Raw genomic sequence first — 18,316 nt, forward strand, 5'->3', positions numbered from 1 at the left:
TTAAATTGGGAAATATCTTAAGAATACAAAAAAAAAAAAAAAAAAAAAAAAAAAAAAAAAAAAAAAAAAAACAACCAAAAAACAAAACCCAGCTCCTGACACCTGTATTCCCACAACTCAGTGTGGTCACACCTTAACAAACACACACATATTTGATTTGTGTTTTTTCTAAAGAAATAAAACATCACAATGAAAGTGAAATGAGAAGATGTAGGATATATCTAAAGCACTTAGCACAGTGCCTGGCATATGCAAAGCAGTCGGTAATTGTCAACAAATTTTGAAACTTTATTTTGAAGTAATTTTAGATTTACAGAAAAGTTAGAAAGATCGAAGAGGCATTTCTTAGATGCTCTTCACCCGACATTCTCTAATGTTAACTTCTTATATAATCACAGTATAGTTAACTTATCAAAGACATTAAAATTGATGTAACACTATTAACTAAACCACAGACTTTTTCCAGATTTCATCAGTTATTCTGTGTCCTTTGTTAATCCCAGATCCATCTGGGATACCACACTGCGTTTACGTCAGCTCCTTTCTAATCAGTCGTTCATTCATTCAGTGCACTGAGAGCGCTGCCAACTTTTAGTCAAAGACCTGGGGTTCTGTGTGGCAGGCGATGCCAGAGGTCCTTGTACTGTGTACCGTGAAAGTAGTCACAGCTCTCATTTTTGAGAACTCGTCACATGTTGTACGAAGCCCTTTCTATATGCCCCACTTAATCCTTATAACAGTCCTATGTGTTGGCTGTTATTACTCCCATGTTACCGGTGGGGAAAACTGAAGTATGGTGAGGTTAACTGAGTTCACACACTTCGTAAGGAGCAGATGTAGAATTTGAACTTGGTCATCTGGCTCCAAAATCATGCTTTGAACAACACCCTACTCTTTTCACAAGGCTGCTGTATAGAACAGGAGGAGCAGATGCATCATCACACACTCTCTGGGTCAAGTGTGGCAGGCAGGGTGGCTTCTTGGTTCAGGTGCCTCTGGAGCTCAACCTCTGTTTCCTTGGGTGCTCTGGGGAATGTTTGGTTTTCCCTGTCTTCTGAGGGCTTCCTTTCCACTTCCCCCTATAGCCCCAGATGCTGAGCCCAACCCTCAGAACCGCAACAAGGTATCCTGCTGAAACCCCAGGCCCAGGATGCGGCTCTGCCCCAGGATCTGGGCACTCCACCACAGCCCGCAGGGACAGGCTGCCCACACTCATAGACCCGGATGTTGATTTAGAGTCTAGCTTTTGGAATCACTATTTTGGATCCTGCTGACCATGCACGGGCAAGAAATAGCAACGAGGGCTGAGTTGTCAGGCTGAAGCGGGGGATCCGAGGGAACGGGGCATGGGCAGGCTAGGCTACTGAGTGGCGACTAGATTTGTCTGCTCTGGAGAATTAGAGGCCCCACTAATCAAGGATGAACTGAGACATTTTCTATCCCCTGGGACTGGAGAAGGGCCCTGCCTGGTTGGGTACAGCAGCACCAGCCCCTCTGCCATCCTCCAGCTAGGAGGTATGTTTACCCTTTAGAAAAGGCCTAGAGAACACTTGAGGCAATAACAGCCAGCCAGGGTTAGAACCAAGTGCTGAAGCGGGGAGAGCAGAAGAGATGCTGGGTGGTACCTGCCCTTTAAGGCCAGAGCCCAGAAATCCTGGATCTAAGAGGCAACATCCAGCCTTGCTTTAGCTTCTCTGAGCATCAACTGGTTCATCTCTAAAATGAGCCTGTCAATCCCTACAGTTCAGACAAAGCTGTATATGCTGGTGAGGTTTATGAATTGCAGGGGTGAGCGGGGCCTAAAACCCAGCCTGTGCTCAGCTCGCTGAGTTGGACACCATGATCTGGGGCTACCTCTGCTTGGGAGGAAGGGGTGCCTTTTCCTTAACCAAACTCTGTGCCTGGGAGTGCTTCTGCTCAAAAGGCTGGTTTGGTCAGAGGGAGGCCCCTTTTTTGATTTGCTACGAAGGAAAAGCACTTGCCCTCCGGAAACAGAGCAGATGGTGGAGAAGGGCAAAGGCCCCTTAAGCCCCCAGAAGAGGGCAGGGCTGTCCCCAGAAAACCTGGGTGGGGAGGGAAGAGGGGGTCAGAGGTTGCCAAATGGTGAAACATGTGCGGGTGGAGTTGGGAGGAGAGGAGGTGCCCTCTGAGGTGGGCCAAGTCCTGGGGCCAGCTGGGATCTACTCCCTTTGGTGGCCACTGCAGAGAGGGCCCCATATCACAGAACTGTACCTGAGGGCAAGGTCATAGGCAGAAGGTGTGGAAGTCATGGGGACTTTGAGCCCAGGGAAAGCCTGGTGAGAGACAGTCAGGTAGAAGAGAATGAAAAGGCACCAGGCAATTGCCATTCAGAGTGACAGGTGGATATTGTGGTAGCTTGAGAAAGAGCACCTCACTCAGGCTTTCAGGGTCCAGGGAAATCCCCAGAAGTGATGGCTAAACTGAGACCTCAAAGATACCCCAGTGATGATGGGTGAAGATGTGCATTCATGTGGTGCAACCTCCAGCACGTGCAAGGCACCAAGAAGCCAGAGAGTGGAACATTCTGGGAACTGCCAGCGGATTTACCATGTCTTCATTACGCAGTATGTAGAGGAACAGAATCACAAGAGCGATGTCTGGAGACATGAGAAGGTCTCAGAAACTGAAGCCTCCTTGTGTTTTGTTAAGGTGTCTGTCCTTCAGGGGTCGTAAGTGGAAGAGTGACATGATCAGATTTTCATCTGAGTAGGCTGGGGCCTATGTGGAGATTGGAGGGGCAAGGATAGAGGCAAAGAGACCATCAGGGGCCTGAGCAAGAATCCAGGTGAGAGGTGGGATGGTTTGAACTTGGATAGTCAGCAAAGATGAAGCTAAGCAAGCAGATCCGAGCCCTATTTAGCCAGTGGAATTGGTAGGCTAGTTGGAAGGGAGGCAGGAGTCCAGGGTGATGCCCATCACTGACTTGGGCAACAATACCTGTCAGAACGCTTCATTCAAATGGGGAGCTAGGAAGAAGAGTGGGTCTGGATGGGAGTTGATCAAAAGTGCAGTTTGAAGTTCAAGTGCAATATTCACATGAAGGTGGCCAGCAGGATAGAGAGGTTTTGAGCTCAGAAGAGAGAATCAGGGATCTCAGAGTCCTCAGCCTATAGATGCAAACTGAGACTGTGAGAGCAAGACCCTGAGGGAGAGAAAGAGCAGAGGCCACCACTCTCAGAAACCTTGACATTTAAGGGCCAGACAGGGTTAAATAGGAACAGCCAGAGAGGTAGAAGGAAAGCCAGCCCTATAATCCTCACACATACTCATGTACAGGTGAAGGACCTGGGGCTTTTTATATTGTTTTAATTAATTTGGCAAGAAGCATGAAACTCAGAGCCAAATGTTGCCCCATCACATAACTGCCCTTTGCCAGGACTTCTGACATGTCTTTTCCCCAACCTTGATCCTCTTTTTTAATACTTCTATAAGGTTTCTATAATTTTCGTCAGTCTTTTTGCAAGCTGAGTGAAAATGAGTAGACTGATGATGCAGGATATTTGTGCACAGCAGATTTTTCATAGTGGGTTTTTATCTTTTCAAAGAATCAGCTTTTAGTTTCATTGATCTTTTCTAATGTTTACTTAAATTCTGTTTCATGTATTTCTTCCCTGATCTTTTTGATTTCTTTCCTTCTACTAAGTTTGGATTTTGTTTGTTCTTCATTCTCTAGTTGTTTAGATATAAAGTTAGATGGTTTATTTGAGATTTTTCGTGTTTTCTGAGGTAAGCTTGTATTGCTATATACTTCCCTCTTAAAACTGCTTTAGCTGCATCCCAGAGGTTTTGGATCATTGTGTTTTCATTTTCATTTGTCTCTAGGTAGGTAGATGGTTTTTGATAAGGTGGGGGGTGGGGGGGATTGGTGACACATTGAACTTTGGTCTTTATTCATACAATGGACTCAGACTCTGGGCTGCCACCCTGAGTTGGCAAGCCTTCTGGGACCTCATGATCATCCTGGGAGTGAGCCACTACCCCACAAACCACCATATCACCTGTCTTTATATGATGAACCTTTTATTATAGAGACAGACTGAACTCTCTTTTGCGTAAAGAATCTTTGGATTGGGTCAGGGGAATCTACCTGCTGAAGGTCACCACCCAGTTCTCCCTGCCTCTGCCTCAGCTAATCCCCGACTTGCTATTTACATCGCAAGCTCACTGGCAGCAGCAAAGCCTGTGGTCCCCAGAGCCAGGCTGGCTGGGTGGGCCATGCTGGCTGGAGGGTCAGGAAGCCTGGCTGCCCACCAGGTCAGAGCCGCCCCGTCTCCCGCCCCAGTCGGTTGTCCAGAACCTGGAGCTGCTGGAGGAAGCCTGAGTTGGGGCAGATATCGCGGTGGGCCTGCACTGTCTGGATGGCCTCCACCAGTGTCATGTTCTCGCAGATCATAAGGAAGGCCAGGACAACTGTGGCAGAGCGGCTCACCCCCATGGCACAGTGTACCAGCACGCGGCCTGTTGGGAGACCCAACCTAGCATCAGCTACCTGTCCTCTTAGGGAATCAGAGATGCTTCTGGCCATTCCATCCCTCAGCCCGCCCATCACAGCATCCCGGCATCCTAACACTGCCCTCCCTGTTGACACAGGGAGCAACAGAGGCCCAGAGAGGAAAGGGACTGGCTCATGGTCACACAGCAAGTTAGTAGTGGGGTGATGGTGGACAGCTGGGAGTCCCTTCTCCTGGTCCAAGGTGCTTCCTCTGGCATCCTTTGCAACTCTAGCACACTGGGGGGGTCAGTAGTCCTGGAGTCCCTTAGGTTTACATCAGATGACAGGGGGTGTCCACCTACCTCCCTTTCCCCTCAGTTCTGTCCTCTCACCTGCTGCTGCAGCTCTGCACTGGGGCCTCATCTTAGAGGAGCCTGCTCAAGAGCCTTTGCTAGGTCCTGTACCTGCCCAAGACCTGGCCTCTTACTGAGGGATACAGTTACTATGATGACCACATTGGACCTTGGTTTTATCTATGGTTGTTGGTTTCCAGGGTGTCCCTGAAAGGGGCACTCACTAAATGGTGGTAGCTCTCTGCTCCCTGGGTTGAGAGGGTTGCTGAAGGACCTCCCCCCCACCCCACCCCCACCAATCAATGCTGCTGGAAAGGTGGATAGCCCCAAGTCCCGCCTGTACCCCACCTCCACCCCAGTGCCTTCCCCAGCAGCTGACCTCGGGGAACACTGAGGGCAGTTCGGATGTATCGAGCAACAGGCAGGAAGTAGACACTGAGATCGAAGAAGGGGTTGTCATCAGCCTCAATGCCGTAGTACTCCAAGGACATACCGCGGTAGAACTTGGCACCTGTGTCCACCTGAAACTTGCCTGCAGCGACATTCACGATGTGGGTGATGCCCAGCTGGGTCAGCTTGGTTTTGTCCCGGGCTACGTACCTGGAGGGGAGGGCACAGGGGGAGTTGGGAGGTAGCTAGAGCTCACGGTGTCAGCTCCGGCTGCACTGGAACTTGCCTCCTTGCCTCCTCTGCCATCTTCCTCCAAGGGAAGGGACTGGAACTAGTGAACCAGCCCTGGTGAAGGGGCTCCTTCAGTAGAGGTTCAGGACTTCCTTTCAATCAAGCCAACCTTTCCAGAGGGCAGTTCAGACATACGCATCAAAAGCCTCAAAAATGTACATTTACTTTGCCCCAGCAGGTCTCCTTCTAGGAACTTAAAAGAATCCCAAGTGTACCCACAGACATATGTAAACTGGATCTAATGATATTTAAGATAGTGAAAATGTGGGAGAAAATCACTAATGATCCTCTAATAGGAGACTGACTGTGGTATAGCCATAGTCAATGAATGAAATGCTACCTGACCACTAAAACATGGTAGAGAGATGCATGTGAACAGGAAAGGTGTTTGTGCTACATTGAGAACCTGTGAAAATGCAGAATAAAACAAAACATTGTGTAAAAGGGTTTTTAAAATATGTTGTGCAATTCCATTTTAAAAGTTTTCTATATATATATAAAGCAGATTACAAAATGGGATTGTAAGGTGATACCATTTTTGTTAAAAAAATTTGTGAAAAAGCATTTATGTAGGTATGTGGTATGTATTTTTAAAAAGTCAATGAGGACTTTATTACTGGTTATCTCTGAGTGTAGTGGGGGGAATACATATCATATTGTTAACAAGCTATTGGGAGTTCTCTTGCGGTGCAGCAGGTTAAGGATCTGGCGTTGTCACTACAGTAGCGCAGGTCGCTGCTGTGGCATGGGCTCAATCCCTGTTCTGGGAATTTCCACATGCCTTGGGCATGGCCAATAAAAACAGCAACCATAACAAGCTATTGATCCATGTTTTCTAAATATTAAGGAAAAGTTATAAAATTCATATATTGATATTCATATATATTGATCCATATGTTCTAAGTTTTAAGAAAACTCTCGGGGAAAGTGACTTTCCACTTCCTGCTCTCTCCATATACGCTATAGAGAAATACATGTGTGTTCCCAGGACACATGTATGAGAATGCTTCTGGGATCACCGTGCATAATAGCTCCAAAGTGGAAACCCCTCAAATAGAATGCATCAACTGTGGTGTATTCACACAAATGGATAATATATAAGCAACAAAAAAAAAAAATGAATGGACTGCAGCTATACTTAACCCCCCAATTTTGAGCAAATAATGCCAGGCACTAAATACACAGTACAATTCTATTCGTAACACTTGAAAAGATAGGCAACACCAGAAGTGGTAAAACTATAAAGAAAAGCAAGGAAATGATTGTGTTAATACTCAGTGGTTATCTATAGGGAAAAGGGTTTTAATGAGAAGGGTTCAACCAGGCACAAATGATAAGGTCCTATAGCTTGATCTGGGTGGGGAAACTCTTGGCGTATGCTTCGTGTACTTTCCTATGTGTGTTCTTTTCTCACAAAGCAATACTAGTAAATAATAGTATAAATGGTAACAATAGTATAAAGAAACATGTGGAAAGAGAGGGTAGGAGGCAAAGCCGGTGTCATCTCTGCCCCTTGCAGGCTCCACCCCCACTACGAGTGGTACTTACGCATCCCCTAGGAAGAGGTTGGGCCAGACTTCATTGATGTGGCTCAGCATGGCAGCCCGACGGACCCATAGCAGGCGCTGCAGCGAGGCCAGTGTGGGCGGCTGGTAGGGGGACACCCGGACTGCCCTATGGATCTTGGGCCTCCGGAGGTCCTGCTTCTCCAGTGAGTCCATCCTGGAACAGAGTGGACACCGTGGTGGCGAGGGGCAGGCTCCCCACAGGTGGGCCCAGCTGACAGGGAGGCCCAGGCACAAAGCAGTGCCCAAGTGCCTCTGGGGTGATTGAGAAGGGCCTCTGTTATTCCTTTTTTCTTTTTTTTTTTAGGGCCACACCCTCAGCATATGGAGGTTCCCAGGCTAAGGGTCGAATTGGAGCTGTAGCTGCTGGCCTACACTACAGTCACAGCAACTCTGGATCAAAGCCGCATCTGCAAACTACACCACAGCTCACAGCAATGCTGGATCCTTAACCCACCAAGTGAGGCCAGTGATTGAACCTGCATCCTCATGGATACTAGTCAGATTAGTTTCCACTGAGCCACAGCGGGATCTCCCAGCCTCTGTTATTTCTTTTTCTTTTTTTTTTTTTTTTTTTGTCTTTTTGCCATTTCTTGGGCCGCTCCCGCGGCATATGGAGGTTCCCAGGCTAGGGGTCCAATCGGAGCTGTAGCCACCAGCCTATGCCAGAGCCACAGCAACGCAGGATCTGAGTCCCGCCTGCAGCCTACACCACAGCTCATGGCAACGCCGGATCCTTAACCCACTGAGCAAGGGCAGGGATCGAACCCGCAACCTCATGGTTCCTAGTCAGATTCGTTAACCACTGCGCCACAATGGGAACTCCCCTCTGTTATTTCTGATGAAGTTATTAGCCAGCTCAACAGGGCCTGAAGCCTTGCCCCTTTCTGCAGGGAATATGGGAATCCACCCCTTGTCACCACTGTGGAGCTGAGAAGCCCTCTCTCCTGCCCTCTCCACAGGGCCCTGATGTTGGAGATTTGTCCAAGGGGCTCTTGGCGTTCCCTGTTTGCAGCAACTAGTCAGGGCAGACCCCACCTCTAAAGTTACTGGTCACTTGGGACTTTGTAGAGATGGGGATGCAGATGACTGTGGCCCTTCCAGGGCACCTAGAAAGGCTCCCACCACCGGGCAGCTCATCTCAAGTCCTGTCCTCTACTACTTCCAGGGCTGGTCTTCAGGTCCCCACACCTTCCCTTTTTCAGGTGCTTGAGGGTCAGAGCCCATCTCTGGAGTGAGGGGCCTGGGCCCTGAACTGACATTTGCTAGCATGTCTGCACTGAATGAGCCGATGCTTCTTAGGGACCTACTGCCCGCTTGTGGTCAGTCCCTATAATACACAGGAGGAAGCTGGAGGGCAGAGACAATTGTTTTTAAGTAATACTCAAAGCAGCTGTAGAGCTGCTAAGTAGCAAGGCTGGGGTTTCAGTCCAGTTCTGTGCTCCTGCAGTTCCCTCCCCAAGCCTTCCAGTTACTACCTTTGGGGACTCCAGAAAGTGGTCACGAACCCGTCTGTCTACAGGAGAGCTGGGTAGCTGTTACACATCTGCCTCTAGGCCCTGGGATTTTCCTCCTTACCCCCATGACTCAGGCCAGTGCTGCAGGTCTGGCCGCACCCAGGTGGGGTGGGTTGTGTCAGAAGTCAGCTGGCCGAGGGAGTCCGAGACCTTGCAGAGCTGGGATGACAGTGGCACCAGAACCGGGGTCTGGTGCTGGGCTGGGAAGGAGGGTTTCTCTTGGCTAATGGTTCCTGGCCCCCTCAACCAGTAACTAGGGAAGGTACAAACTGGGAAGAACTTCTTTGCTCTTGGGTAGGCTGTGCCAGGACCAGAAAGAGAAATGGGCACCCAGGAGGCCACCGGCTTGGCCAAGCTCAGCCAGCGGGCAGTGGGAGGGCAGGGCGGAAGTGAAGACCCAGCTTTCCCCTTCATCCCCCACTGTGACCTCTCAGGGCAGGCTGGACGGCCTGCCACCTACCTAGGGCATGGTCTGGGGCCGGGAGTGGGGGAGTGGGTGCAGGGACAGGATTCAGCTCGTGAGCGGAACGGGGGAGCTGGGGCAGGTTCCGCCCAGAACACAAACGCTGTGAAGTGGCTAGAATTCCAGGTCCTCCCCTTGGAGCCCGTGGGGGTGGGGCCTGAGGGCAGACATAGGCCACTGGGGACTGAATCCCAGTCTTTCCAAAGCCCCGGTTCCCCTCTCTGCTTGGCATCTCTGAGATTAAAGGCTCTTGGCCCTGGAACTCCCCACGGAGATGGGCAGCTATGTGAAGTGGTGGGAAGAGGACTTCAGAGGGAGGGTGGAGAGCCTGGCCACACCTCATTCTGAGGCCAAGAGCAAATCTTTGGTCCTGTCTGGGCCACGTTTTATCTTTCTCATCTTGAAGATGCTGGCCTTGTCTGTCTCAGGAGAGCCTGATCTGAGAATGAAAGAGGAGTGGCTGGGTCTGCAGTCACTACAGGGTAGGGCGCAGTGTGGCGTGTTGGGGTGGGGAGAGTCCCACGGCCACACTGGTCTGGAGCTACCAGCTGGGGTTGCTGGAGCCCCAGGTAGAGTGAAATGGGGCTTTGGGGAGCCTGGCAGGCGCCAGCCCAGGCCTCTAAGCTTGGGATGGGGTAAGGCTGCCACCTAGTGGCCAGTTGGTGCCTCGCAGCCCAGCGGTGCCTGGGAGCAGACAGCCAGGCTTCAGCTGAGCTGAGAGAGAAATTGAGTTCCTCCTGGAGGCTTCTGGGAGGAGAAGGACCCAGCAGAGGGGTCAGGGACCAAGCGCTGCTAGGCCACCGCCCACGCCTCCATTCTTAGGGGCTCTGGGCCCAGGTCCGGAGAAGGGAGCCTTTTCCTTTGGACTTAAGGTACTTCTTGTTAGGCTTCACACCTGATACTCATGGATGAACCCCTTCCCTGTGCATCTGTTCCATGGTGGTCCAGCCCACCTTGTCATCCAGAGTCAGGCTTAGGCACAGCCCCCACCCAGCACCTCATCCTCCAAGCTCCAGGCACACCCAGAGAAGGGTGTCGGTGGCTGCAGCAGCCTCCTGGTTTCTGCCATCCCCAGACCTCAACTGCCAGGGACCCTGCCTGACACTTCCTCCCGCATGTCCTTGGCCAATGCAGGCTAAAGCCAATGTCCAGCGGGGAGGGGGTTCAGCCTGGTCATCTCCCCACTCACTCTGGTGCTCATTCTGCCTCCTTCCTACAGCTTCTGCCTAAGCTGAGCAGCTGCCTCTGTGGGCAGTGCTTTTCCTGCTCTTGAGTTGCTGCTGTTTACAAGTTCAGACACTTGTTTTCTGCCTTTGTCCATACTTCTCCTTCCTTCTACGCTACTCTGCTGGTGGCCTCTGCCGCCCACGCTCTCATAGGAGCTCAGGCTCCTCCGCAGCCACCCAACACCCCACCCTGCACCGCAGCCTCTGGCCTCTCTGCAGGGCAAGGGGGCAGCTGTCCGCCACCACCTTCTCTGCTAACGCTCCAGGTGCTCCCCCGCCAGGTCTTCCTTCCTGCTCACTCTCTCTGCTTCCTCCTCCTCCCCAGGCAGACCCACCAGGACTGTGGCTACAGAACAGGTGGGGCCTGGACTCTGGACTCAGGTTCAAGCCTGGGAGGAGGGCAGACCTGGGCAGAGTTCTCAGGCCTGGAGCTGTTACTGTGTGGTCTTCTCTGAGCCAGTTCTCTCAGTGGGGCTGCCGTGAGAATTCCATGAGACACAAAATGTCAGGCACCTCCCGCAGGGTCTGCCTCCCAGTAGATGCCCAATAAATGGTGCATCTTGCTATTATTATCGTTACCATTATTACTCTCACCCCCTCAAGCCTCAGCCATATCGTGGGTAGAGAGTAATTTCCCTGCAGAATGGTGGGGCTTGGCCTCTATCTCTTCATGTTTCTTGATTTTTTTTTTTTTTTTGCTCTGTCCAGCAAGAATTATTATATTCACCACTTACTAAGGATGTACTATGGATCAGAAGGAGCTAAATGCTTACATTTTTCTCACTGAATTCTCACGGTACCCAGAGGAGGCAGGTAATATTATCATTCCCATTTTACAGATGAGGAAACTGAGGCTCAGAAAGATGAGGCGATATGCGAGAGGTCACACAGCCAATAAGCATGGGAACCAGGATTCAAGCCCAGGTCATTCTGAGCTTTGTCTGTGCCTCTGTCTCTGACCCAGTCTCTCCCCCAGTCTAACCCAGTCCTCCCCTCCCCCATCACACACACATATACAGAGGCACAGGTGTCCCACCCCTCTTTACCCAGCATGCTCTGCAGCCCCCCTTTGAAATAGGGGCACTCACCCACCTGCAAGGGTATCTGGCCTGGGCCGTGGTCTTCTCTGACGGGCACTTTGTGCTCCCGGCTTCCAGCCGCCTGTCTCTGCACACTTGATGCTGTTTCTATTTTTTGATGGGAGTTTAATTATAAAGTATGATGTGCTACTCCCCTCTTCTGGCCTCCTCGGGCCACTCCCCACTCACCCCCTGGTCCCTGGCATGGTCAGTGCCGAGCCCAGTCAGGCACCTGGCCCTGCTAGGAGCAGAGGCAGTTGGGCAGGAATCTGCCTGTGGGATGTGTGTGTGTGTGGATGTTGACTGTGAGGCGGGAAGAAGGAAGACTGCATCAGCGTTTTGAAAGCTCCCTTGGCCTTGAGGGGGTGATGTGGAGCATGGGCAGAAAGTTAAAGCTAGAAGGATCTGCCATGGAGGAAGACAGGGGAGAGACTACCCCCAATCACACATAAACTGGCAGCATTTGCCCATGCGAGAGCCTGGACCCAGGGGTGCTAGGTTGGGAACCAAGGATTACAGGAATGCCCTGGGATTAAGATCCAGAAGACTCAGCCTGAGAAGTGTGGGCAGACAAACGGACAAAGATATAAGGGGAGTTGAGAGCAGAGCTTTGGACCATACCCAGCCTGCAGTCTGAAGCTGTGTTTCCAGAAACCACTCTGCCGCCTGCCAGGCTCCTCCCTCTTCCAGAAGGCATTCTTGGCTCAGGTATCACTGTCCCCTGAGGCCAGTGAGATGGTCTTTAAAGTCCCTTTCAAGGCTAATGGGGCAGTTAGGGACCTTGGATTGGGGCCTATTAAGAACACTCCCTGGCCCCCAGAGACTTTCCTCATATCCTGATACCTTAATACTCTGCCCCACTCACACTCCCAGAGAACTGACGCACACAGACATATGCACAACCACAGCCACTCCTCCACTGGGTCTCTGAAGCCTAAACTCCAGGGAGCTAGGGCTCGCCGCCCCCCCTCCCAACCCCACAACCCCCCCGCAGCTCCCTGAGTCCTGGGGAGAGCTGCTGGCCCAAAGCTATCACGAACATTTAAACTCCCCTCCAGCTCACCTCCCATGCCTCCCCACCCCTGAGGGAACTTGGGGTTCCTGGTCAAGGAGTCTCAGGGCTGGGCTGAGAGTGGAGCCCCTTCCCACCTGTGAGAACTGGAGACAGTGGCTGAGCGGGACCGCAGGCAACAGGAGGAAGCGGATGGAGTTGCAGGCTCTAAGGCGGACCCCACACTGGGCTCTTACCATCTTCTGAGTTTCCACCTGGGCCAGAGCCTCTCTCAGCACAAGCAGGGCCAGAGCCAGGGTGGCAAAGCAGCAGAGCCCCGTGGCGGGGACTAAGGACCAGCTCTGGGGGAAGAGATGAACTCCATGTTACAGGCAGATAAACCAAGGCTCAGATTGGTTGGGACTCATCAGGGCAGAGGCAAGAGCTGCCAGCTAAACCTGCTTCTGCTTTGTGTGTCAGCGTAAGGTCAAGTGGGTACAGGTGCCAAGAGAGATGAGGAGGCAGGTTTGGGCCCAGGGTTCATGGAGAGGAATGACCTCTCGCCACAGCTTCCTCATCTCTCAGAGTCCTCAGCCCCAGGGCTGCTGTGTACAGTCATGCAGATTGCTTCCTGCACGCTGGGGGCTCCAGCTACACAGGCTATTTGGTGGATGACACCCCCAGGAATTGTGCAATGCTATAACCCAGCTGACTCCCTCAAAGCCAGCTGTCTGAGGAAAAGCGCTGAGTTCTGAGGTCAGGGTATTTAAGGGCCCCAGGCTAAGGAAGTGGGGTAGTTAGGCACGATCAGAGATCTGCTGTTCTGCTGTGTTCCCAAAACCTGTTTAGAGGAAAGGGAACAGGCTGGGAACACGCCATTGCTGTCCCCTTCTCAGCTCCCACACCTGTAGAGCTCCCCACAACAGTTTCCCCCTCAGCATCACCCCAGGTCTAATCCCAACTCAAGCTATAACCCTCATGTTCTTCCAGTACACTCACCCCCAAACTCTAAACCTAGCCCTTCATTCTGCCCTAATCCTCTTCCCTAAGATGCTCATCCTCCTGATAGCTTGAGCATGTGCTCATGTACCCCCCCCCCCTTGGTTGGGCTGGCTATACATTCAGAGACCAAAACAGTTCTTATGGGTGGCGGGCAAGGGGAGATTCAGTCCATGCCCCAGGGAAGCTCTTGGCAGGAGGAGAAACCTGCTGTTCTTCCAACTCCCAGGAGAGCCTAGGCTAGTGCCCAATTCCCAGCTGGCACCTCCTCCAAGCCAGTGGGTGGTGAGGGTACAGCCAAAGTCAGGGTTGAGGAGAGAAGAAAGAAGGAGCAGCATAGGTCATAGGAGCTGGAGGTGGAATAGGGGGAGTGGAGAGCAGCTCTGGAGGTTTAACCTTCCATCTGATGGCCCTCACTGGGGATGTGAATGTGAGGAAGATGGGCTGTTGGGGCCAGAGAGAGCCCCAGCCTGGGCAGTGTGGGAGAAGAAAGGCAGTGGGCATACTGCAGCTTCCTCACAATCTGGGCCCCCCACATCCACTACCGCCCTCCCCCCCCAGGAAGAGACACTTCCCGACAAAGAAAGTGTAGCAGTACTTCAGCAACCATTTGTGGGCTGGGAGCCTGAGAAGTCATATTGCTGCTGGGGAAGCCCAACTCCTTCTACTGTGCAGCTGGGGACACTGGAGGTTCCAGCAGAAGGGGGGGTGGCTTGGGGAGAGGAGGAACTGGGGATCTGTTCCACTTGTGCAGTTTAAAGACGATCTGCTGTTGCTCCAAATGCACTAAACACAGAACAGGAGGGAGGCAGGGGTAGATGTCAGGAAAGGCTTTATGTCCTAAAGGGTTCCCCAGAACCAGAAAAGAAGAGAGTTTAGGGAGGATCCTTCTGCAGATCTCTGAAATCACACTGGGTCAGGGTGAAGGTAGAAATTCAGATGCTGGGTCCAAGGCAGGGAACTGAATGGCATGGCAACAGGAGAACTTTATATCAAGCAGGGCTTGTGTGATGAGGTCATGGACAGTGGCGGCAGCACCTGTTCTTCTTCCCCACAGTGGCAATGGATGCAGCAGGGCTGACATGAGAGTTAACTAAGCTTGGAGCAATAGCGGCAGCCACACTTTTTCCCTAGAGCTGAGGTCAGGGTCCAGACCTGAGGGAGGATGTGTGGAGGTGTGGGAAAGTCCAGACAGCCCTTGGGTGCAGGAGTGGCTGTGCTGCTGCCTTGCTAGGGGTCAGGTGAACCTCACAGGCTTTCGGCCAAGGAGGACCAGGCTGAAGGGCCTCACCTCTTCCATTTTATGTTTTCTAGCCCTTTCCTTCTTAATGTTTCCTTCCTCTTTGGGTCTGAAGAACCTGGATGGGCTGGGGGAGAGAGACGGACATACCAGATAGTTGTCTCTGCCAAGACCTCGTGTGACCTTGGGTCAGTGAGGGAGCCAAGCAGCTTGTGGAATGGACCAGGCCCCCTTCAACCCTCTTCTCTGGCCACATGCAGCTCTGATGTCCAGCCTATGAACTTGTCCCATCCATCTCCCCTGCCAGCCCTCCACCATCCCTTTCCCTCCAATTGTACCCTTGCCCTCTGCCCAGCCCTCACCTGACCGCTCACTTCTAACTGCACCCAGCCTCGGCCCATCATGCCCTGCCCAACCCTCACCTGGCCCTTCAGCTCCGGCCTGCACCTCGAAGCTGCTGGTCCAGCTGGCACAGCTGGTGGAGGAAGCCTCGGTTGGGGAAGACCCATCGGTGCTGCCTCACGGTGATCACCGCCTGGCGCAGGGACAGCTGCTGACGCAGCATGAGGTAGGCCAGGACCAGAGTGGCAGAGCGGCTCACCCCCACCACGCAGTGCACCAGGACCTTGGCTGGGGAAGACAGCCTGGTGAAAGACACTTTCCCACCAACCGGCCCACCCACGGGCTGAGGTGGGCACCCAAAATTCCTTTCCCTGCTCTGCTGTGGCTGTATTCTGTGACTCCAGGCAAATCATTTAGCATTTATGGGTCTCAGTTTCATGATCTGTCAAGTGGGTGTACTGATCGACACCTATTATGTCTACCCTTGGCATGGGGTCCACACCACTTAACATGGCTTCCAAGACCCTCCATGAGCTGGCCCCTGCTGACCTTGCAGCCTCATCTCAGGCTGTCTCATCCCAACCCTCAGCTCTAGGGACACTGGGTGACTCTCCGTTCCTTGAAGCTGTCATGTTCCCTGGTGGCCTCTAGCCTCACCCCATGCTCTTTCAACTGCCTGTAAGACTCTTCCCCTTCTCTTGGTCTGACTCACATCTACCATTCATCTGTCAGGTTTCAGCTGAGATATGCCTACCTGGCCACTCACGGTATCGCTTGAATCACAGATCAGCTCACCCTTTTTGCATGTGGCCCGTGGAGTACTGCTGCAGATAGGAGTCCCCCCACCTCCCCGCTCCTGTGATTTGAGCACCCTGCCCTGTGATCCACATTTGTCCACTCATCTGAGTAGCACTCGAAACACTTTACATCTTGACTATCTTTCCACCAGGGCTCTGCCTGGCCTGAGGGTGAATTCCCTGTGTCTAGCTCAGTGTCGGGCACAGAGGAGGTAACAGTTGTTGAATGAATGGATAAAGATAGGAATGTCAACATGCTTTGGATTGAAAAGTGTTGTCTTTCCCATAACCTAGATGAGAAATGGAATCCAGGAGGGGACAACTGGCTTTGCCAGGCTCAGGGAGCAAAGGGGCATGGCTGTCACCTAGGATGAACACAAAGCAGGGGCTCCAGCTTCCTCAGGCTCCTTTGTTGTACCCGAGGTAAGGGAGGATTTTTTTTTCCATTTGAAAGCATCAGAAGTCCCCTTGTGGCACAGCGGGTTAAGGATCTGTAATTGTCACTGCAGTGGCTTGGGTTGCTGCTGTGGTACAGGTTCAATCCCTGGCCTGGAAACTTCCACATGCTGCGGGCATGGCCAGAAGAAAAAACAAACATTTGAAAGCACTTTGCGGCAGAAACCAGACATCTAGGTACCAGATGGCAATTTCCCAAGGCTGAGGGATGCAGAGGAAGAAGTGTTTTGTTGTTTGGGAGATGTGGCTTCTGGCTCCATTGCTCCTAACTTGTGGCATGACCTTGTACTCTAAGCCTCAGTTTCCCCATCTGTGAAGCAGTGCTGTTGGATAATGGGTTGGAACACTGAGCAGAGACTTTTTAGAACCTGATGCCTTTTTAAAAACTATGGATGGGAGGCCACTGGTGTTTGAGGGGAAAGTGGACATCCCCCCAGGGCTGAGCAGGATGGGAGATGGGTTCAGACCCCCAAGTCCTACCCCCAGGTGTGTTGAGGGCACGGTGGATGAAGTCAGCTGCAGAGGAGAAGTAAGCACTGATGTTGAAATCAGGGAGGTCGTGGGCTGGCACTCCCAGGTAGCTCACGCTGCTGCCATAGAAGTCAGGGCCACCCTGACAGAAGAGGCCCCCGTGGGCGGCGTTCAGCACGTGGGTGATGCCCAGCTTCCATAGCTCAAAGCGGTTATTTGCTGTGGCCCTGGGGAGGGAAGGAAGGGGGCTGGATGCTGGCTGAGCCTTGAGGTCCAGGAAGGAGGCTTTGTCTGGTCTCCTAATTTAGAGGGATGGATCCATTAGGACCCAAAGGAACCCATGGGCTCCACAGCTTGCAACCCCACCCTAAGAGCTTTCTGGTAGGAGAGTTGGTGGTGCGTTTAGCTTTGGCCCCTCCATGCTTCCTGAGGCAATATGCTCCTGCCTTGGCCAGGACAGGAAGGAAAGGATTGCTTCAGCCTTGGGACCCAGCTGCCCCTCCCTTCCTACACCATTCCCAACCATGCACATCCGGCCTTTCGGCTGTTACCTCATACCTGCTTCTGATCTGCAAATATTTAGAGGTGATTCCTTCTCTGATTCACCTTCAGCCAGGCTTCCTCACCTGCTCTGTGTCCGCAGGAGGAAGGCTGGGACTGGAAAGGGGTGCTCTCACCCATCCTGTCTCATACCCCCAAATCACAATTCCCCAGTCTTTTGCCCCCTAGAACCACCAATTGTTCTGGTTGTTGCAGAAGACTCCAGAATCCCCTCAGCGCTCCCTTCAAGCAGGCAAAGTTCCTGCTCCCTTGCTCCCCCTGGTGGCTGCATCTGATCACTGCACTGTCCCCCAACACAGGAGTCCTGGAGAAAGTCTCTGGCCTGGGGAGTTCAGAGCAGAAGTACTTGCCTTTCTTCCCACCCCACCTCCATCTCTGGTGAAGATCCCAAGAACTGTCTCTCCTTGTCCCCTCCCCCACACCGCTTCGGCCAGCTACAACTCACGCATCTCCTATGTAAAGGTTGGGCCAAACTTCGTCCACGTGGCTGGAAGAAACTTTGCCTGCCCTCAGGAGTTCCTCCAGTTCCAAGATGCTGGGGCAAGGCGTGGCTTCAGCATCTCCCCTCAGCTCTGGGAGCGAGGCCTCCGCCATGGGCCAGCCCACCCACCCCTCTGTCTCTGCGGTCACTCCTCTCTGCCTCTCCAGTGTCATTTCTCCTTCCTGGAGATTGGCAGGGACAGGTGAGACAGCAGCAAGTGACTCAGCAAGTCACAGGGGCCTCCAAAGAGAACAGGACATTTTCCTCCCCAAGTCACTCCCTAACCCCAAATTCCAAGCCAACATGGAATCAGACACGTCACTATGCAAGTCACTTTACCTCTCAGCCTCAGTTTCCTCATCTCTAAAGAATAATTATACCTACCTTAGAGAATTGTGAGGATTAAATGAAACAAAGGATATTCTGTGTCTAACACGTAGAAGATGATTTAGAGCCTGCATAAGGCTCTTTGATTCTGAGAACTGAGTTAAAGTAGAGATCCAGGGTGCAGAGGAGGTGGTTGGTTTCAAGGATGAATGATCGGAAAAGTTCCTCAGGTCTTGGTGGGCCACAAACTAGATGGGAACTGTACTGTTGAATGAGCTTTTGGATTATAGAGCCTAAGGAAAGTTTACTGAGTT

At 52.1% G+C, this 18,316-nt stretch overlaps 1 protein-coding gene across 11 annotated transcripts; it reads right to left on the minus strand.

Moving 5' to 3' along the window:
* On the minus strand, positions 268 to 17,857 carry DUSP13 (dual specificity phosphatase 13). Of its 11 annotated transcripts, none has more exons than XR_002338276.1 (8): positions 17,640 to 17,857; positions 16,643 to 16,860; positions 14,990 to 15,197; positions 12,487 to 12,690; positions 11,351 to 11,445; positions 7,036 to 7,209; positions 5,186 to 5,406; positions 268 to 4,479 (listed from the first exon to the last, which is right to left on the minus strand). XR_002338276.1 is itself a non-coding variant. In XM_021071925.1 (8 exons), the coding sequence occupies exons 4-8, from the start codon at positions 12,586 to 12,588 to the stop codon at positions 4,277 to 4,279; spliced, it is 795 nt and encodes a 264-aa protein (XP_020927584.1). In that variant the 5' UTR covers positions 12,589 to 14,694; positions 14,990 to 15,197; positions 16,643 to 16,860; positions 17,640 to 17,853; the 3' UTR covers positions 268 to 4,276.

This window comes from Sus scrofa, chromosome 14 (assembly GCF_000003025.6).
Source record: "Sus scrofa isolate TJ Tabasco breed Duroc chromosome 14, Sscrofa11.1, whole genome shotgun sequence".
Classification (NCBI taxonomy): domain Eukaryota; kingdom Metazoa; phylum Chordata; class Mammalia; order Artiodactyla; family Suidae; genus Sus; species Sus scrofa.